Genomic DNA, 23799 nt, shown 5'->3' on the forward strand with positions numbered 1-23799 from the left:
ACACAACTATACCCTCTATAGTAGCCCTTTGGGGAGTACATGCCACTGCCACACAACACAACTATACCCTCTATAGTAGGCCTTTGGGGAGTACATGCCACTGCCACACAACACAACTATACCCTCTATAGTAGCCCTTTGGGGAGTACATGCCACTGCCTCACAACACAACTATACCCTCTATAGTAGCCCTTTTGGGAGTACATGCCACTGCCACACAACACAACTATACCCTCTATAGTAGCCCTTTGGGGAGTACATGCCACTGCCACACAACACAACTATACCCTCTATAGTGGCCCTTTGGGGAGTACATGCCACTGCCACACAACACAACTATACCCTCTATAGTGGCCCTTTGGGGAGTACATGCCACTGCCTCACAACACAACCATACCCTCTATAGTAGGCCCTTTGGGGAGTACATGCCACTGCCACACAACACAACTATACCCTCTATAGTAGCCCTTTGGGGAGTACATGCCACTGCCACACAACACAACTATACCCTCTATAGTAGCCCTTTGGGGAGTACATGCCACTGCCACACAACACAACTATACCCTCTATAGTAGCCCTTTGGGGAGTACATGCCACTGCCTCACAACACAACTATACCCTCTATAGTAGGCCCTTTGGGGAGTACATGCCACTGCCTCACAACACAACCATACCCTCTATAGTAGGCCCTTTGGGGAGTACATGCCACTGCCTCACAACACAACCATACCCTCTATAGTGGCCCTTTGGGGAGTACATGCCACTGCCACACAACACAACCATACCCTCTATAGTAGGCCCTTTGGGGAGTACATGCCACTGCCACACAACACAACTATACCCTCTATAGTAGGCCCTTTGGGGAGTACATGCCACTGCCTCACAACACAACCATACCCTCTATAGTAGGCCCTTTGGGGAGTACATGCCACTGCCACACAACACAACTATACCCTCTATAGTGGCCCTATGGGGAGTACATGCCACTGCCACACAACACAACTATACCCTCTATAGTAGGCCCTTTGGGGAGTACATGCCACTGCCTCACAACACAACCATACCCTCTATAGTAGGCCCTTTGGGGAGTACATGCCACTGCCACACAACACAACTATACCCTCTATAGTAGCCCTTTGGGGAGTACATGCCACTGCCACACAACACAACTATACCCTCTATAGTAGCCCTTTGGGGAGTACATGCCACTGCCTCACAACACAACCATACCCTCTATAGTAGGCCCTTTGGGGAGTACATGCCACTGCCTCACAACACAACCATACCCTCTATAGTAGGCCCTATGGGGAGTACATGCCACTGCCACACAACACAACTATACCCTCTATAGTAGCCCTTTGGGGAGTACATGCCACTGCCTCACAAACAACAGGATACATTAAATATCCACAACAATACAATAGCCCAGCATTATTTTATCGTAACAGATTTCCTAGATTACATTTGTTTTCGAGATACAGAAGAATTTGGAGGCCTTGACACTGATTGGCTGACTCAAACGTTCACCTGCCCCGACCTTATATGGAAGTGTCCTCAGATCTTGACACAGAGAGGCATGGCATCAGAGTAAAAGATAGGATTTTAATGAGACTGTTTGTCATCATATTTCAAACATTGGCCTTTGACAAGGACACATGTATATGCAAGAAATATTCTGCGTGAAACAGAATATGAAAGAAAATCCCACACAAATGGGATATTTTCAAGATCAATGCAATCTTTTACTGTTTTTTATGTTAAAATATTCCAATACACATGTTTTAAATTGATTTAAATGAGGTCTATTATATATGAAGACATGTAATGAATTAAGTTGGGGGACATAGATAAATCGATCTTTATCACTCACTTCAGTCATACATACATATATATCATATATGTACTTGAACATTTCTGGAATCCAAAACCTGCTTGTGCTAAAAAGAAAAAAGGCTAGTTGTTAGCCATTGAACAAGTCTGATATTATTTCCATACAAATTATAAAAGCTTTCCAGAAGTTTCAAATTTGACATTTTTTGGTGGGCTTAAAACGTCAGTCTTCTTGTTGATTGACAAAGAAAGACAATTGACTAATGTCCATCGACACGACACTATTCTGTTGATTAAATGTATCATCCAAAGTTTGCCGTCGATGCACCAGTGTACCAGTGAATTGCAACAACACTACCATGAACAATTAAAAACATCTTCCATAATTTCATGTATAAAACAAAGGGATAACCAGTGCACAAATGTAAAACTACAAGTCCTGTCACTCAATGTCTTTACTATGGACATAAATAAAACCCTAAAACAGTCATAATCAGCTGTAGTTAATGCCCTGAACTCGCTGAAGGGGTACGTGAAACAAGGAATACTGTAGGTAGGACATTAGGAACAAAGACCCTGTCCGTACAGGCCCTAGGGTTATAGCCTTGGTCCCGTATGCCCGCGGGAACTCTGTGGCGGTTATGAATAGTTGCAAGAGGAACATAATAGCGAATGGAAGATATGTCTGGGTGATTCGTTGGAATGGTGTTATTCGGCGGACTTTGACCTCCTGTAGGTTTCCACTTGCCAAGTAGAGAAGATCCAGCGAGTGGCTGAGATGCAGGAGGAGGGGGACATGGAAAGTTATCACCTGCAAAAGGAAGGATTAATTATCGTTATTGTAATGGTCATTATTGTCTATAGTTCGTCATGGGTCGTAAGAAGCGACTATGCTTGTCGTAAGAAGCGACTATGCTTGTCGTTAGAAGCGACTATGCTTGTCGTTAGAAGCGACTATGCTTGTCGTAAGAAGCGACTGCTTGTCGCAAGAAGCGACTGCTTGTCGCAAGAAGCGACTATGCTTGTCGTAAGAGGTGGCTAAAGGGATCGGGTTGTCAGACTCGCTGACCATGTCTGATGCATGTCATCGTATCCCAATTACACAGATTTATGCTCATGATGTAGATCACTGGATTGTCTGGTCCAGACTTGGTTATTTACAGACTGCCATCATATAGCTGGAATATTGCTGAGTGAGGCATAAAATAATAAACAAACAAAACAAAAAAAACTTCACAATGATAATGAATATCTTTCAAATATCATTGTATATCCAGTATGCAACTTTAGCCACTAGTGTGTAGCCAAGGTCTAGTAAAATCATTTCTGCCATCATATTTTCATATTGATTGTATGAACTCACATGGAAAATACCATAGAAGTATGTGTGGCTCCCCGGGATGAACGTGCCATGTACATACATCCCCCACACAAACAGCAAGCCGGTGTGGTTCTCCAGGAAGTCTCCTACAAACCAGGGACCTGTAACATCACATCTTACATAGGTCAAATACCATCCCCACAAACCAGGGACCTGTAACATCACATCTAACATAGGTCAAATACCATCCCCACAAACCAGGGACCTGTAACATCACATCTAACATAGGTCAAATACCATCCCCACAAACCAGGGACCTGTAACATCACATCTTTCATAGGTCAAATACCATCCCCACAAATCAGGGACCTGTAACATCCCATCTGACATAGGTCAAATACCATCCCCACAAACCAGGGACCTGTAACATCACATCTAACATAGGTCAAATACCATCCCCACAAACCAGGGACCTGTAACATCACATCTAACATAGGTCAAATACCATCCCCACAAACCAGGGACCTGTAACATCCCATCTGACATAGGTCAAATACCATCTCCACAAACCAGGGACCTGTAACATCCCATCTTACATAGGTCAAATACCATCCCCACAAACCAGAGACCTGTAACATCACATCTTACATCATGTAAATAGGTCAAATACCATCCCCACAAACCAAGGACCTGTAACATCACATCTTACATAGGTCAAATACCATCCCCACAACCAGGGACCTTTAACATCACATCTTACATAGGTCAAATACCATCCCCACAAACCAGGGACCTGTAACATCACATCTTACATAGGTCAAATACCATCCCCACAAACCAGGGACCTGTAACATCCCATCTGACATAGGTCAAATACCATCTCCACAAACCAGGGACCTGTAACATCCCATCTGACATAGGTCAAATACCATCCCCACAAACCAGAGACCTGTAACATCACATCTTACATCATGTACATAGGTCAAATACCATCCCCCAAAATCAGGGACCTGTAACATCACATCTTACATAGGTCAAATACCATTCCCCAAAACCAGGGACCTTTAACATCACATCTTACATAGGTCAAATACGATCCCCACAAACCAGGAACCTGTAACATCACATCTTACATCATGTAAATAGGTCAAATACCATCCCCACAAACCAGGGACCTGTAACATCACATCTTACATCATGTACATAGGTCAAATACCATCCCCCAAAATCAGGGACCTGTAACATCACATCTTACATACGTCAAATACCATTCCCCAAAACCAGGGACCTTTAACATCACATCTTACATAGGTCAAATACGATCCCCACAAACCAGGAACCTGTAACATCACATCTTACATCATGTAAATAGGTCAAATACCATCCCCACAAACCAGGGACCTGTAACATCACATCTTACATAGGTCAAATACGATCCCCACAAACCAGGGACCTGTAACATCACATCTTACACAGGTCAAATACCATCCCCACAAATCAGGGACCTGTAACATCACATCTTACATAGGTCAAATAACATTCCCACAAACCAGGGACCTGTAACATCACATCTTACATAGGTCAAATACAATCCCCACAAACCAGGAACCTGTATGGTAACATAAGTTTTTACATATGACAAACACCATCCTCACATACCACAGACCTCTTACCATGGTAACATCACATCTTACAAAGATAAAATACCATCCCCACAAACACGTGAACTGTAACATTACATCTTAGGCAAAATATTAAGTGTTACATCCAGAAGGAATTGTAAACAAAGACCACTAAAGAATTGAGGGTATCACACGGGAAAAGTGGGAAAAAAACAAGGATGTCTGAACACCAAACACCATCGTAACGTCCCCAACTCCAATACCTGCTATAGAGACAACTCTACTTTCAAAGACAATATAAGACACATACCTGTGTCAAGTTTCAACTTACCAAATGTTACATACAGAATAGCACCAAGTACAGGATAGTAAATGCTGTTAGTTCTTGCTGTCAGCCATAACTTCCACAGCCACCGGTTGACATAATACTCCAGCAGAGACTCCCCTGAAAATACAACACACTATGATGAGCCCATGGTTGTTTACCTTCAGCAACATGATGACAGTGGAAATCTCCACAGTGAAGGTGGGTACTGTTTAACACTGTTTTCAACAGCATCTCACCAACATCAGTGTGTGCAGCTCACTGGACAAGGGTAGCACAAAGTGGGGCAGGTCAAGGTGCGTGAGGATGTTTTTATCATCCAAAACTGGCTCCCATATATCGCTTGATCTCCCCCAAGCGATATCTACGCTGTAGATATCGCTGCAATGAAATTGCATCACAATGCTTTACAGGCCATTATGACGTCATTGGTTACCATGACGTTACAATCAAATGACATCACTAATGGCTCTGCTACTGAAGCTGTTAGCAGTACTTTTTACATTTAAGACACTGCTTATTACTGTTTACAAACTGTAAAAGTTGGAAGAATGATGTTGAATGATAAATAAAATCTCACCCTCGTGTCTTTTGATATCAAATACATCAACACTCAACAAATATATCAATATATCAAGTTTTCCAACTTTTATCAACTCGTGTTGATATATTTGATATCAAAAGACACTCGGGTGAGATTCTCTATGTACGCTGCTTTTAGCAATATTCCAGCAATATCTTGGCACAGGGACACTGGAAAATGGGCTTCACACATTGTACCCATGTGGGGAATCGAACCCGGGTCTTTGGCGTGACAAGCCAACGCTATAACCACAGGCTGCTGCACCGCCCCAGAGCAGGTCAAAGACACTGACCAATTTTGGTGAATTCTAAAAGCATGGGAACGATGTTATTGAACTAAGCATCATAATACAAGCTGCTGAAGCACCACAGAGCACTGGTCACCTGTAATGCTCCCTCCACACTAAACAGAGTGAGTGAGTTTTGTTTAACGCCGCTTTTAACAGTATTCCAGTTATATCACGGCGTGTCAGCTTAATGTGGGAGGAAAGCCCAAAGTGATGCAGGTCTCGAACGTTTACCACTTCGGTGAAACCCACGAACACGGGTATGGTGCTGACAAACCTAGAAACATAATCGGGGCGAACCGGGATTCGAACCCACAATCATAGGTTTCTGGTGTGACCAAGGGATGCACAGCGAATTTCTTTCTCTCTATCATTAACTGTTTGTGTTAAATTATCTTGTAGATGACTGTGTGTGGATTCAACTTGTCACACTTGTGAGTGAGTGAGTGAGCTAGTGAGTGAGTGAGTGAGTGAGTTGAACCCACAATCATAGGTTTCTGGCATGCCCAAGGGACGCAACTCTGCTGTGCGAATCGCGGCGCCTTAGACGACTGGGCCACCCATGCCCCCTCACACTCCTTTGTGACTGTACAAGAAGTGTGCTCCTTGTATCAGTATTTTCAGGGTCTTTTTTGTCTGAAAACATAAACTAAATACTATAACACTGAGGTGGTCTTTATGATAAAATATATTTATTAAGCTGGGGTTAATGCAGCTTGGACGGTATGTCACTTTATCCAACAATATTAATGTCAGCTATTGGGGGAGGAAAGCCAAAAGTGATATTTGTGAAACCCACATGCACCAAGCATCATTATCTTGGATTCTGGCAGATCCTAGCACAGTCAAGGGACACAACTCAGTGGGTGGGGCATTAGACGACTGAACACCCATACCTCATTCTGATGGATCCTTAAGATGGGATAATCATGAAATATAAGATAATAACATTCCACAACTTTTAACATATTTAACATAACTGTTTTCTCACCTTCAAAAAAGAAGTTCCTTATGTTTGAGCACTGCCGCAGGAAGCCTAAGAATAGTATGTATACAAACACCATAGCAGCGTATACCACCTTGCCCTGGAACATAAACATGTGTTAGGCTTTCATCACATTTGAATAAAACTGTTGGACTGATGTTGGACTGATGTTTCCTTACACATATACTCCACATAATCATGGTCAGTTAATGAATGAAGATAATTTTCTGCCACCTGTCACAATATTGATGACATAATCCTCCAGCATGAGTGATATCAGCATCTCCATCTACATTACCGTCTCATCCAACAGAGGCTTATTAGAAACAAAGTCATGTGCCAAAGGAGACAACCCTCATTTTCATAATCTGTGACTCTCTCATCTTCCTGAGGCAAGGGGTTAACTGACTATAAAAATCCAGTTTCCACCCTTGCCGAATTAGGATGCAATTATGGACTGGACTAACGAGTCTATGCATAGTCCGAACAAAATCGCGTAACAAAATCAACATCTGGTTCGTAAACTGCAGTGCAGATTTTGTCTTTTTACAGGATTTACAAAGCATGTGTACCGACAACTTAGCGTCAACAGATATTTTCCAAATCTTTTCATGTTTTTAATCAAGGTGCTCATGTGATTTGATATACTTCGCAAAGTAAGACCTGTTTTATTACAAAATAGATCTTGATTATTGATCAGATCTTCTACACTGGGTGATGCCATTTTATTTGAAGCAAATGCAAGTGATATGAGAGGTGGTATCTGATTGGTTAATAGGAGGGACATAGAAGGGACATAACTCGTAATAGCCACTGGTGGCGCTATGATTGAGCCCAGCAATACCATCTCAGTTCGGCAAGGTAGGAAACTGGACTTTTACAGACAGTTAACTCACTTGCCTCAGGAAGATGTGACTCACTCATGCGATCCCATCCCCCTTATCTGCGCGGCTTAAGTAACTTTCCCTGATTTGTGACCTGTGCATTTCATGCAACGTACGAAGCCCATGTGTGTGTTTCCTCTTGGGAATTTTCCAATCGCATCACAAAACCTTTCTCCATTACTGTACGACAAAAGCCGTAAGATCTCCTCAAGACTCACCACAGAGGAGATGTTCATCATGAGGAGAATACGAGGTGCCAAGAGGAAGTCTGGCCGGCTGCCGTCCAGTGAGAATGGCTGTTGAACATTCTTCTTTTTGCCCTCGATATCCTAGGAATGAAGTTTTAGGCTTGTAAAATTAAACTTGTTTCGATGACCTGCCCAAACTTAAAATTGCCCAGTTTTGAGAAAGTCAAAAAGGACAAGAATATTTTTCACCTGGTCCGATTACAAGACCCTGGCAGTGAAATGCTACAATATTTAAGAACAATAATGATTTCACTGAAATTATTATAAACAAACTTTGGTTACATACTAGCTTGAACTACCACAAAAAAAACACACCACCTGCCCACACTATATTTTCAAAAGCCATTGCCTGAGAACCAATCCTTTTTTTTTTTAACCTGATGTTAATAACTTAAAGTGCATCACTTAAGCCTAGTCGTAAGATGGCCCTCACCTCTACTGTGACTCTAATACTGTGGATGGCTGTGCTGTAGGACAGGGGGTTCCATTGAAAGACGTACAGGGGACCTTCAACATGATGAGCATTGCCAAGGAAACGGTTGTCTATATACACTGACACTGAGTCTATCGTCACTGTGTGGAATATGAGGATCCTGAAATAAACACAAACCATGTCACCAATGACTTGTCTGGATTTCTGAACAACAGAACAAAGACAATATACAATGTCACACCTGTTTTTCATTGTATGGCCTCACTGGAGCTTTTGTAAAATACATGGCAACATATTCAGGGAAGTTTTTGAACAACATAAAAAATGCCTTTTTCTCATCTGTTCTCAGATACCTGATATGTGTTGACCCCCTCTGTCTGTACAGAGGTTCGTGAGACTCGGCCTGGAACAGGGCATCCTTGGGGTTGGTGATGATGACAAGCGGCCACTCTCCCAGGCTGGCATCAAGGAAGGACATGATGTCGTGATCAAACACCAGGATACGGAATCTGCACGACAAGCACACACAAATACAAAACCCCTGTGCATAAACAGGGCTCAATTTAGCTGTATAAAACATGCACAACCTAGCTGAGAAAAATGCAACCTAATATTTATGTCTACATGCACTAAATGCATGTCAAAAATATTAAACTTGTGTCTGACTGACCCTTACTTGTCCACACAATTGACCTTTGAACACACCCAATACCCATAAAGTTTTTTTCACCATACTACATCGTGAATCCTTGTGTTATGTGTAATTTGTCATGCTTTCTTAGGCATGATGTCATCAAACTGTGGGTCCGTTAAGGTTATGAGCCTTTTACATTTGTCATTAATTTATGTGACACTGGCAGCAGACCGGCCTATGTTTCAACTTGATAAGGTCATGGGACCAGGGTGCAACCTGGTTTTGTTGCATGCAACTTGGTCCTTTACGGTTATGTGCTTATCACATTTTACAACAATGTGTCATTTATTTATGTGACACTGGCAGCAGACCGGCCTATGTTTCAACTTGATAAGGTCATGGGACCAGGGTGCAACCTGGTATTGTTGCATGCAACTTGGTCCTTTACGGTTATGTGCCTATCACATTTTACAACAATGTGTCATTTATTTATGTGACACTGGCAGCAGACCGGCCTATGTTTCAACTTGATAAGGTCATGGGTCCAGGGTGCAACCTGGTTTTGTTGCATGCAACTTGGTCCTTTACGGTTATGTGCCTATCACATTTTACAACAATGTGTCATTTATTTATGTGACACTGGCAGCAGACCGGCCTATGTTTCAACTTGATAAGGTCATGGGTCCAGGGTGCAACCTGGTTTTGTTTCATGCAACTTGGTCCTTTACGGTTATGTGCCTATCACATTTTACAACAATGTGTCATTTATTTATGTGACACTGGCAGCAGACCGGCCTATGTTTCATGATAAGGTCATGGGACCAGGGTGCAACCTGGTTTTGTTTTATGCAACTTGTTATCCATGTCAACATGCACCTGATGCAAGTGAAATAAGCCCTGATAAAGTAACACCAGCATTCAGACATTTCCACAGCAGTGCACAGTGAACAAATGACAGCCATTTTCTGTTGACTTCTGCCATTAATATATTAGGATGTTCTTCCTTAGTATCTAGGGCTGGGACGAGTCCAAATTTACTACCCGGGTACCCATCCCCCTTTTACCCGACCCTACCCGGTACCCACTGTAGGTCTCAGGATATGTCTCAAAATGTCCAATTGGGAACATTTTTAGCATAGTCCTGGCAAAACGTATTTAGATACATGTATTAAACAATCTGGTCATTCATACACTGAAGTTGAATTAAGTTATAACGTTATTAAACCATATGAAAAATCAGAAGGGATGGATACATAGTTAGTGACTTGTAGTGTAACCATACAGTTCAGACATTTTTGTCATTAAACAATATATCACGGGACTAACCACATGTCCGGGTAGTCCTGTGGATACCTGGGTCCTATTCAGTACCCACCCGACCCGGATACCCGAGTTACCCGTCCTAGCCCTATTAGTATCAGTGTCAAAGTTTTAAGGTTTCTGTCTGGATCACTGAATTGTATGGCTGATAAATGTTTACGAGTGTAAAACACATTTTTTTTAATTACAGGTGATGAAAACATACTGCATGATGATTGAAATGTGCTCCATATTGTGTAATGAGGAAGTTGTTGCAAGCTCTTATTGAACTTCTATGTTTGACTGTTCAGATGCTGCTTTCATATTAAGTGTCAAGGATTAATCATATTAAACCAAACAAATGCATGCAGAAAACATTTGTTCTACCAACAGCAACTTATCCTGTATTTGTCATCTTCCATATATTGACAGCTTCAAACAAATATGGGACCAAAACCAAGTCATATTTCTTTACTGAGACAAGTTGTTTTCCTTTAAGTTTTAATTTATTTATGTTATTCCATATTCATCAATTTTTGGTTAGGTGGAATCTGCAAACACAGTAAATAAAAATAATGCTGTATGAGTTTTAGGTTTAAGATTCATGCCAGTTAGTTTTTAGTGTTAATTTTTAGAATTTCTATTGTCCAAATCCTGATTTCATCCTGCGTTCAATAATTACATTCTGTTGTCCTTCCAATCTCCCAGTTCCAACTCCAGCATGCCGGTCTTGTGTCGAGTGTACATGTTCGGCATCAGGCCGTTCAGGGTGTGCAGGTGGCCACACAGGTAGACAATCCCTCGCCTGTGCACAACAAAGTCGATATACATAGATGGGGGAATCAGACTGATGTCCATGAATCGTCATGGTTATTGCCATGTTGGAGAAACATCATGGTTAAAACCACTGAGAGTGTTTGGTTTAATGCCGCCTTGAACTCTATCCCATTCATATCACGGCATGACATCTTGATGTGGGATGAAAGCCGAAAGTAATGCTGGTCTTAAATGTTTACCACTATGGTGAAACTCACAACCACTGATATTGTGCTGGCAAACTTACAGAAATATATTCAGGGCGATTCTGGGATTCAAACTCAAATTCAAAGGTGAGGAGAAATGGGGCTTAAAATCGTGTTCAAGATTCATAATCAGAGTGATTTTCAGATTTGCACCCCTGATCATTGAAACCAAACATGGCCATGAGATTCAACAGTTAACAGCTAATTATGACAACACCACTGGGCTACCTATGTCTGTCTGGATATACAATGACACCCAAAACATAATAGAAACAGTGGAATTTAACTCTCACTGTGGTCATTCATCTGATGTTGCAGTTAGTCCATTAACACTGTGAGCAGCTCCATCTTACACTACATGAACACTGTGAGCAGCTCCATCTTACACTGCACTAACACTGTGAGCAGCTCCATCTTACACTGCACTAAAACTGTGAGCAGCTCCATCTTACACTGCACTTACACTGTGAGCAGCTCCATCTTACACTGCACTAACACTGTGAGCAGCTCCATCTTACACTGCACTAAAACTGTGAGCAGCTCCATCTTACACTGCACTAACACTGTGAGCAGCTCCATCTTACACTGCACTAACACTGTGAGCAGCTCCATCTTACACTGCACTAACACTGTGAGCAGCTCCATCTTACACTACATGAACACCGTGAGCAGCTCAATCTTACACTGCACTAACACTGTGAGCAGCTCCATCTTACACTGCACTAACACTGTGAGCAGCTCCATCTTACACTGCACTAACACTGTGAGCAGCTCCATCTTACACTGCACTTACACTGTGAGCAGCTCCATCTTACACTGCACTAACACCGTGAGCAGCTCCATCTTACACTGCACTAACACTGTGAGCAGCTCCATCTTACACTGCACTAACACTGTGAGCAGCTCCATCTTACACTACATGAACACTGTGAGCAGCTCCATCTTACACTGCACTTACACTGTGCGCAGCTCCATCTTACACTGCACTTACACTGTGAGCAGCTCCATCTTACACTGCACTAACACTGTGAGCAGCTCCATCTTACACTGCACTTACACTGTGAGCAGCTCCATCTTACACTGCACTAACACTGTGAGCAGCTCCATCTTACACTACATGAACACTGTGAGCAGCTCCATCTTACACTGCACTAAAACTGTGAGAAGCTCCATCTTACACTGCACTAACACTGTGAGCAGCTCCATCTTACACTACACTAACACTGTGGTGATTCCACCTTACACTGCACTAATACTGTGGTGATTCATCTTACACTGCACTAATACTGTGGTGATTCCGTCTTACACTGCACTAACTCTGTGGTGATTCCACCTTACACTCACTAACTCTGTGGTGATTCCACCTTACACTTCACAAATACTGTGGTGATTCCATCTTACACTGCACTAACACTGTGGTGATTCCACCTTACACTTCACAAATACTGTGGTGATTCCATCTTACACTGCACTAACACTGTGGTGATTCATCTTACACTGCACTAACACTGTGGTGATTCATCTTACACTGCACTAATACTGTGGTGATTCCACCTTACACTGCACTAACTCTGTGGTGATTCATCTTACACTGCACTAACACTGTGTTGATTCATCTTACACTGCACTAAGACTGTGGTGATTCCGTCTTACACTGCACTAACTCTGTGGTGATTCCACCTTACACTCACTAACTCTGTGGTGATTCCACCTTACACTCACTAACTCTGTGGTGATTCCACCTTACACTGCACTAATACTGTGCTGATTCCATCTTACACTGCACTAATACTGTGGTGTACCACTGACTGAGTGTTGTTCTTACCTCATGATGTGCTTGACACCTGGTGGATCCTGCACTATGAGGGAGGTGGGGTAGTGACCGAACCACACAGTCTGATTACTGTCTTTCGTTTCATCTGTATGTCTCTGAAGCTCTGTCACACGATCCTGAAATTATTGCACAGCTGAACGCTCTGGCACAATGGGAGGTCGTCATGTGGTTCACATGCAGTACATCTAAATCCCCATAATATACCAATTCACTCTATACAATAGTGTCAGCAAGGTGAAAGTACTGAGTTACACAGGCAGCTGGGCTGTGCGTTGGCGTGCAAAGTGACAAACTGTTTACTATCTACAGATAAGTGACAAACTGTTTACTATCTACAGATAAGTGACAAACTGTTTACTATCTACAGATAAGTGACAAACTGTTTACTATCTACAGATAAGTGACAAACTGTTTACTATTCACAGATAAGTGACAAACTGTTTACTATCTACAGATAAGTGACAAGCTGTTTACTATCTACAGATAAGTGACAAGCTGTTTACTATCTACAGATAAGTGACAAACTATTTACTATCTACAGATAAGTGACAAACTGTTTACTATCTACAGATAAGTGACAAACTGTTTACTATCTACAGATAAGTGACAAACTGTTTACTATCTACAGATAAGTGACAAACTGTTTACTATCTACAGATAAGTGACAAACTGTTTACTTTCTACAGATAAGTGACAAACTGTTTACTATCTACAGATAAGTGACAAACTGTTTACTATCTACAGATATGCTCTTCATGGGTTTTGTTTTTGTTTGTTTGTTGTTTAATGCCGCTCTAAACAATATTCCAGCGATGTAACCAGACAATCCAGTGATTGACATTATGAGCATTGATCCACGCGATTGGGATACGATGACAAGCATCAACCAAGTCAGCGAGCCTGACCACCCGATCCCGTTAGACGCCTCATTCGACAAGCATAGTCGCCTTTTACGGTAAGCATGGGTTGCTGAAGACCTATTCTACCCCGGATCTAATCATATTAAAAAAAAGTAAATTTGTTTGCTGATGCAAGCACTTCCTTGAAGCCAAAGAACTCTTTTTAATTGAGTTAGTTAGTATGGTTTTACACAGCTTTTAGCAATATTCCAGCAATATCACGGCAGGCACACCGGAAAATGGGCTTCACACATTGTACCCAAGTGGGGAATCAAACCCGGGTCTTCAGCCTGACGAGCCAACGCTTTAACCACTAGGCCACCCCACAACCCATCATGAGAAGAAGTCTTCGAGGGGCGGTCAGGTAGCCTAGTGGTTTAAGCGTTCGCTCATCACGACGAAGACCCGGGTTCGATTCCTGACATCGGTACAATGTGTGAAGCCCATCTGTGCTGTGATATTGCTGGAATATTGCATAAAGCGACGTAATACCATACTTATACTCACTCTTCTTTAGACTTACGTCATTGAGCTGACCAAAGAAGTTGAATGGCCTGCGAGGGCCTGGATCTGGACATGCGTCCACGGAGATGAAGGAGTATTTGCCGTACTTGGTGGTGTGAACATACTTGTAGGATGTCGTGTGCTCCAGGCCCTGCGCCGAGTACTGTCTGAAACCAACCAGATCCACAACAGAGATGCAATGAGTGAATCAATTCAGGACAGACATTAATTTTTAACCCACAAAAAAATTACTCATACTTTTTTTTGTTCACATTGGGCAATAAAAAATAATGATTAATTTTCTTCCTGCATCACTTCCAAATACAGACATACTCACCATTGTATCATCCTACAGACGAAGTAAATTGCTAAGTGTATCCCTTCTTTCCTTACTTCACAAAATACACCATAAGATTTGCCCATGTCCACTAGCAGACTACTATTTCCTGATTGATTAATAATACAGAGGACAGGGCTTGTATTGCATTTTTTAGCCAAGCGATATCACTCATATCGTTGTCTACAGTTGTTTGTGTTAATGATTTAATTATCATTGTTCCCATGTCCATATACAGCATGCACATCACTTTTTACATTTATACCTCCATTAAGCGCAACAAATATTGCAGTCAGTTCTTAAATAATTGATTTATTGTGAACTATGATTCGAAGGACATTAACACTATATCTGGTTGAAGGTAATTACATACAAAGTAAGAAACAGTGGAGCCTGTGTCAAAGGACATGATGAAAAAGTTACGGATCACATCAAACCTGCTCCCTCTCTGACTACAACTAACATACTTCTTCTTCAGAATAAAATTAATGTTGTACAACACACATCTGCAAGGAATCCAGAAACCTAATCAAAAAGATTACAACTATTTTCTACTGTTCAATGTATACTTTAGCATTCAACATGTTTACCGACCTGTACAAGTTCTGTTGACTTTGTAGATCTGGCACATCAAATGCATCTGAAAAAAAAATTGAAACTAAACAAACATGCAAATTCAGAAAACAGTAATGTTGCTCCCATTCATTTCCCAGTGGTATAATTCTGTTATTATTCTGTTTGTCACATTCATGATAGATGTACCAGATATCTATAATATGTCTCCGACTTGCAATTGTTTAGGTGAGGTGAGATGAAATGGGGTTTTAAGTTGCATTCAAGGCGAGGTGATGTTAAATGGGGTTTAACGTCACATTCAAGATTATTGCACTTAAGTGCATGCACATGTGTCTGTGTGTGGCTACTTGTACTAGTACTAGTGCTGGCCCACTGAGATACCATGCCACAGTTTAACATGAATACCCCACTCAGACACAGTATACTGACTCCGAGCTGACCAGTCCTTGTTTTAGCCCCTTAATGTTGAGTGCCAGGCAGGGTAACAACAAGTACCATCTTTTGATGTCTTTTAGTATGACATGCTCTCGTCTCTACCCAGGTCCACCTCTGAGGTGGACCTTTGCATTTAAGATTAATGTATGCACATTCACATTAGAATAAGATTTTGTTTGTAGAACCCAGTAATCATCAATTTTATGGCAATAAATATATCAACCAATGCTTTTTTTTAAAAGAAATCTGTAAACTATGCGATAAAAAAGCCTCTGTATGTTTATCTTGTAAAACAATGTGACGTAACGTTTTGAGGAGAGGTAAAAAACAAAAAACAACAACATTGTTTCGGTTCATGTAACATGAACAATTTATAAAAATCGTCAGTGTAGGCTTTCTGTTCTTTGTCGCCAACCAATATTCTTAGTCTTTACAGACGAAACCTGGACCAATATTCATGGTCCTTATAAATGTGAAGTGTGTACTGGCTCCTATAGTTAGTGGTTCATTCCTACATTTGTGGTCATGTACCTACCACAGTTTCTATATGTTTATTTGTTCATGTTTAGTTACCCATATGTCATCAAAAGAGAATCACGTTTAATTACCCATATGTCATCAAAAGAGAATCATGTTTAGTTACCCATGTCATCAAAAGAGAATCACGTTTAGTTACCCACTTCATGAAAAGAGAATCACGTTTAGTTACCCATGTCATGAAAAGAGAATCACGTTTAGTTACCCACATCATGAAAAGAGAATCACGTTTAGTTACCCAGATGTCATGAAAAGAGAATCACGTTTAGTTACCCATATGTCATGAAAAGAGAATCACGTTTAGTTACCCATATGTCATCAAAAGAGAATCACGTTTATGTATCCATATGTCATCAAAAGAGAATCACGTTTAGTTACCCAGTAATTGTATAATTTCAAGTGGAGTTAGATGGACGGAAGGTAGACATGTGATCGTCACCTTCCACTGCGTAACATAAAGTTATAACAAGAGTTTTCTCAATTTCAAAATGAAGAATGAAAGCTGTGGGGTTCCTTATGTCCAAATGTAAAGGTACGTCTAGATTCAAATGCCCGTAGTTTCAAAGACTGCTTTGTCCAGTGATCACCATGGTTTCCTCTGATGTCCAGCCATCTGGCGTTGTGGAACTTGCTACATTCCCTCATGGTCTTGTGGTACTCCTCCCACTCTACCCGATACTGGCGTGATCCTCGGCCATCTTTTTCCTTCGCATCAACAAGATCCCCTAGAAAATGGAGAATGGTGTTTTACTTCATGGTTGGACTACAGCTAAATATATATATGTCTGCTTCTGGAATAAGGCCAGGTCAGGCAAATCAGTGGATGATCTAAAACACAACACCCAAGAACAAACACATTGCTTATCCAGTGTGCTATATCTCCATTCTATTACGATGCGGTACCATAGCTTCATTTTCAATTGTACTCAACAAACATGCCACTACAAATACCTGTGTAATCAGAATAGTGAGAATACACAATTCTATGAGTGAGAGAAATCCTGGCTAACTTAGTGAGAAGAGAGAGGGAGATGGTGATGCCACTTCCAAAAGGAAGCTTTGGTCCAGAATGGGTTCATTATGACAGAATGGAGATATTATTCCCTGGTTAATCAAGGATGAAAAAAGATAAACGGAGAATCTGTCTCGAGGCAATGTAAGCCAATGCATAGCTGCTCACCTGTGGCCAGCACAATGTCAGGTTTGATCACACTCAGGTAGTCTCTGCAAAATCTCACTACATCTGGCGCTCGTTGTTTGTCATAAAACTTGCTGATGTGGAAATCTGAAATCTAAAACAATCATCAGTGTTTATTATCAATGATTGTTTACCAAACAACATACCAGTGCTGTTTTATCACACACAAAATACCTTGCGGATATCTTACAAGTTTAAATTGATTACCAATAGAAATATATACATGAGCATTTAACATTTGTTGAAGTTCTCAAAGTTAATATTTTCTTTCTTAAAATGATAAAGGGTCATTTTGTGAGTTATTGTATAGTCATTAGTGTTATTTTATAAATAACACATTTTTTAATGGTCTCATACTGGTCTGCACTGATAGTTACAGAATGTTGTTTTATTCCAACATAGCTCTCTACACAATCTTAGTGTTTTAGGTTTCATGTCTACTATGAAACCTAATCACTCTGTACCTTCCCTTGTATACTTCAAGTCACATGACACATGAGATTATTGATGAGATATCATGCTATCTATATGAGTTTATCACCATTCATCAGTTAATTCTTGCCTGATGCAATCCATTGTAAATATTGCCACGTCTTTTCTGATGCAATAACACCAGATTTTTTTCATATGTTGGTTTTACTTTTGGGGGAAAATCCTGGTCAGCATGGTCAGTAGTTTGAAGAAAAAAAAATCAAAAATAATTCAGATAGTTCTATTTTTTTTCATGTTGCCATGTGGGCAGAGGTTGTTCCACTTGCAGTTTAATCTATTGCTATTGCATGGACATTCTTTTGTAGGGAATATGTAAATTACAGTCGGCAGGGAAAAATAGTCCTTTTCTGGGTTTTTTATTTGTCAATTGTCCTCCCTATGATTTGAAACGCCTTTAGTTCTAAACATTTAAAGGTGTAAGATAATATTTCATATTACATACCAAAATTCTCAGATTGTTTAATGATTGCAACCTATTTAAGGCTAAACATTCTACTTTGAATGACAGACAACACTATTTATTAGTATAACTGAGAAAGGAAATGCAAATTAGCATAAATAGAAAAATTGGATAATGTGATTAACATGGATCATGGTAGCAAATCAGGGTGGCATATTATGAAGTATTATCTTAAACAAACAAAAAGACCAAAAGGATATTTTCCTCACATAGAAGAAAATGATGTTGTGTATGAAGATGATATTAATAAAACAAATATATAGAATAAGTCCTTCGTAGGCATTGCAACTGTTGATAATCCCAATGATGAAATTCCAAAAGATATTTTTGAAAACGTTGACTTTTGTGTTCAGAGTAAAGGTCTCCAAAAAATTTGAAGTTAGAGACATTTTGTTATCTCGATGTTTCCAAAGCAACAGGGCCTGATAACATTAGTACTCGTATCGTAAAATATTTAGCAGAACAATTATCAGTTCCTTTATGTAATTTCATTAATTCCTCTATATTAACTTCACATTTTCCAGATAATCTGATATATGGAAATAGTGCATGGTTCCCTCTTGAAATCGTTTGAAAGTTATACAAATAATAGAAAACAACTGACTGTAATAAATGGGTTTGAATCTAATATAAAAACAGTAAACACAGGAATCCCACAGAGGTTCGGTCTTAGGACCATTAATATTTTTGGGATTCATTAAGGATAAAGTGAATAATATTCAGTGCCATAAGAAGTTATTTACTGCCGATACATCTCTATAAGTAATTATTGATGACCCTGATTCATCAACAAAATCTTAAAATACAGATTTAGAATCGACAGCAAAATGCGCAAAATAAAATAAAATGAAATTCCAACAACAGCAAGTACAATGCCAGATCTATTAATGAACAATATGAAGATTGAATCTGGACATACATCTTGGACTAACTCTGCAGACTGATGGTCAGTGATAGATGCATATCAATAATATTATTGCCAATGATCAACTGTTTAAGAAGCTTGAAAACCATCTTCAAAGGAATAGCTTCTAAACTGTATATAGCTCATTCATTTTACCAATATTAGATTATGGTGATTACATATGGAATAACTGTACAAAGAAACAAGACATGTCGTTGAAAAACTTTATTATTCATTAAAAACCATATGTGGATCTGTAAAAGGAGTGTCCCATTCTCAAATCTATAATGAAATGGGCTATTCATTTCCAAATGGCTGTCACTTAACTCATAAAATACTGTACTCGATGTAATAAGGGCCGAGGGCACTCTCAAAATTAGGAATAGGGGGCTCTTATTAGAATATTATTTTGATGAAAAAAACGGAGTTGAAAGATAAATTTCGTAGTTTATGTTGACATCTGAAATGTTTATGTACGACAGATATATTTTTCCAGAATTTAATTGCCCATAATTAAGGGTGCATTTAACACACATGCGAATTATACGCAAATAAATAAGTCTTGTGTACATTGATCAATTGGAAGGGGTGCTAATTGGGATTGTTCACTTGCCAATATATTAGCAAATATCGCCGTTGGCGCTTATTACGTTGAGTACGGTATGTGACTTTCATAAAATGTTTTATAAAAGAATGCCAGATTATCATATGCTCCACCCTACTCCAAATTCCACTTTGTCACACACATACAAAAAATCGTTTTTATCATCTACTGTATGCAACTGGAATATGTTGGATGACACTCTACGATGTATAGACTCTTTGTCTTTATTTAAAAACACTTATGATAAAAACATACAAAGCAATGTATATCACATCTTCAAAACATATGGAACTAGAGTTAATCAGATTATTTATTGTAAACTTTGACTTGTACACAAATGTAATTCTTTCATTAGTGATATTTCAACACGTATCTGTGGATTTTACTGTTTCATTATCTTTTGCAGTGTTCAAATTTCAGCCATGTGAGATCTACCTGTTTTTGCTGTGATAAGGCATATGGTATAACAGCTATATTGTTTGGTAATGCAGACTTGCCAGATGCATTAAATTTAAAGATAACTGAATCTGATTATTCACCCAAACAGATCGCTTTCGTAACAAATGTTACATGTTTATACAAAACAAGCAATGTGTGTAAAAATTATGTTTTACTCTCTATAATCTTAGTCAAGCTAACTAATACTATGTACCATATACATAATTGTCTATAGCATGTTTTGGAAATTGTATTGATCATATGTGTACTGGAGAGGTCTTCAAATAGGTATTATGCCTGTTGACCAATCCCGGTTTTCATTCATGGACACAAAAATATTGTTTAAACTATACTATTTACATCAGGTGTATTATATTATTAATCTTTAGAGTACAGTTTTGTATTTGCCCTGATTTGTCAATGCAGTGCATAGTTCATGTATTTAAGACTTAAAGGGGCACTGATCTAACGGAATTCCCCGGACTGGTTGTTGCCTTTGTTATTGTTTTTTTCCCCGTGAGTACCCGGATGATACGCAACGCAACTGAGCGTGACCAGAGACTGGGCTACCGTCTGCAAAGACCGCTAAATAAACTTGGAGGCTGGAGGCAATATTTGTTTTACGCATTTTTGCATAAACACTGATTGGTTAACTGTGATCTATAATGATTCCGACAAAGGGCGCATGTTAAATAATTTCTTCAGCCTAAACAAACAGACAAAAAGAACGGCGGAGCTCATCGGATGTCGTCATTTGGAAATACCACAGATGGTTATAGTTTAATACTTAAAAAAAGTATCCATGCAGTGAAAGCATTTTCGGACTTTGGATTGCGTCGATAATACGATTACTACTCCCTTGTTGTCGTCCACGTTTTCTCGTATAACCCTACACTTGTGTATTCGTCGTCATTCACTTGATGCTCAGTTAATGAATTTATTACAGGTACAATTAGTGGTAGCGCCACTTAGACTACCTGACAAAGGTTCCCATTTGGCATTTATTGTGTCTGGGGTAATTATTCAATCTAAATCCAGATTTGAAGTGAGGTGAAATGTGTGTTATGTAATATGCTCGTGGCAGCCCAGCAAGAGATGAATGATCAGTTGATTTACTTTTTTTTGTAAATCAACGGATCGTTCCTAGCCATCAAAGGATTAACAGAAAATACGTTGATTGATTAATCACTGTTATCTTGCACGGTGGATATGTCAAAAGTGAGTGTTTACATGTCTAGGTTTACTAAAACAAAGGGAATACACTCATATCATGGCGTGAAGTGCCGATGTAAAAACAACATACTTTGTTCAAAGGGTTAACTGATAATACGTTGATTGATTGATCATTGTTATCTATCACTCAATGGATTTTTTAGGAACCGTGGATGTTATGAAAATAGTTGTCACGTGGGCTTTCTCAGCCGACCCTTGAGACTTGACACCTATGTGAAACACCTGAAACAATCCAAGTGATCAGCTGAGAAACGAACACGGGTTATAATATCCCGAAACGATATATATCTTTTAAAATATTTGATTGTAACAGAGACACGTGACATCGAATAAGTTTCTTTGTAGAGCTGCAGACGAGTGGGATATTGTTCCTTTGTGTGGATATTCACGGATACATTCCTCGAACAAGGAAGCTGCCTAAAATTTATACACATAAATTTGGTAGGTTGTAATTATGGTATTTGCATTTTGTTTTCCTCCATTTGAACCGATTCGTTCTTGTTTCTCTACGTCTTGGTTGGGAAATTCTTCAATGCGCGATAGACGTTGTTTTCACAGGTCTTTTCCTTTGTAAGCGTGTATATATTACCGTCAATTTGTAAAATGTGATTCTCTCAGGCAATTTATAAAATGTGTAAATATTTCAGTCATTTTAACTAAAAAATCTGTCCAGATTGATTAAGACGATCAAAAGGGCCTAAAGACATCACAACAGATTATTATGGAGGATGAGAAGCCAAACAACATAGAAATGTACTTTTCAACGTATCATTTTCAGTCTCTTGGTGATGACATTAAACATCAAAATGTTTGGAATTCGTTATCATAATAATACAGATGGAAATGTTTTTCAGTCACTTTGTAAAATAACTGAATATTTAGACGTTTAATAAATTTGTTACACATTTTGACAGTACAAAAATATACACACTATAAAAACAGAAATGCTCAGGTGAAATATTTACTTTGTGTTGCAAGTCAAAATAGTGTAAACGAAAATCGCAAAATTACCACGCAAGTGACTTATCAAAACTTCGTCACCATTACCGATGCTACCCACAAAGATACCTACATTTCCTTATTATCTCGAAAACTGTATTTCATTTTGTTGATCAATGTGACCATACGCCCTTATTATTACCCATAAAAGTGACTAATGCGCTTTCGAATGGTGCAGCAGAGGTCGCGAACTAGTCTAGATTTCTGCTATACATCCGGGTACTCACTGGGAAAAAACAATAACAAAGGCAACAACCAGTCCCGGGGAATTGCGTTAGATCAGTGCCCCTTTAATATGATGTTAAGACGCTGAAAGAACACGTTGAATTCATTAGATGAAGTCTTTCTCATTTGTGTTATGGTTTCAGTATAATGGTTTACGAAGTAAGATAAATAAATAACAAAAATAACTAATTTCAGTTGTTTTGGGAATGTGTCTCAACGACTTTTTATGGGGATCTCCCTATCACCAGCTGATGCAATGTTTGAACTGACGCTCTTTCAGCATTTGTTCAGTTGTAGCATGTTTATCTCAATAGTCTGTTTGCATGAGTGATTGTCATCACAACGTTATGCACATTTCTAATCAACATACATTCAACTACTGTGAAGCATTATGTCAGATTACGCACCTGTACAACCCAAAACACTCTATCATACTTATCACCCATTTTTTCTTCATTCTTCTCAGCAGCATTTTGTTTGGCAACGTGATCGTTCCCAGTTCTTGAATCAATTAAATCCACGATAAATGCACACATAACAGCTATGCCAAGGAGGTACACAATGAGTAAATGTAACAGTCGCATTTCAAACCCGTAAGTCCCCTCATGTAGAGAACACTAATGGGTTAATATTTCGTCAACTGATTTTAGCA

General features: G+C 39.6%; 1 protein-coding gene across 1 annotated transcript; it reads right to left on the minus strand.

Moving 5' to 3' along the window:
* Nucleotides 1–1753: 1753 nt before the first annotated feature.
* On the minus strand, nt 1754–23799 carry LOC139442778 (transmembrane protein 62-like). The gene is made up of 14 exons (XM_071223670.1): nt 23555–23799; nt 17775–17886; nt 17182–17319; nt 15641–15686; nt 14729–14876; nt 13298–13422; nt 11133–11255; nt 8871–9026; nt 8518–8677; nt 8055–8165; nt 6959–7052; nt 5105–5218; nt 3194–3312; nt 1754–2641 (listed from the first exon to the last, which is right to left on the minus strand). The coding sequence occupies exons 1-14, from the start codon at nt 23729–23731 to the stop codon at nt 2324–2326; spliced, it is 1941 nt and encodes a 646-aa protein (XP_071079771.1). The 5' UTR covers nt 23732–23799; the 3' UTR covers nt 1754–2323.

The sequence above is a fragment of the Haliotis cracherodii genome, unplaced genomic scaffold (assembly GCF_022045235.1).
Source record: "Haliotis cracherodii isolate W230 unplaced genomic scaffold, xgHalCrac1.p SCAF_5, whole genome shotgun sequence".
Lineage (NCBI taxonomy): Eukaryota > Metazoa > Mollusca > Gastropoda > Lepetellida > Haliotidae > Haliotis > Haliotis cracherodii.

What these genes read in the sequence shown, in the direction of transcription:
- LOC139442778 (XM_071223670.1), bottom strand. Translation starts at nt 23,731, where the DNA reads ATGCGACTGTTACATTTACTCATTGTGTACCTCCTTGGCATAGCTGTT. An exon ending in TCTTTGGTCAGCTCAATGAC is followed by an intron (nt 13,423 to 14,728) that starts GTAAGTCTAAAG and finishes CAATAATTTCAG; the next exon opens with GATCGTGTGACAGAGCTTCA. An exon ending in GATTGGAAGGACAACAGAAT is followed by an intron (nt 9,027 to 11,132) that starts GTAATTATTGAA and finishes CTTGTCGTGCAG; the next exon opens with ATTCCGTATCCTGGTGTTTG.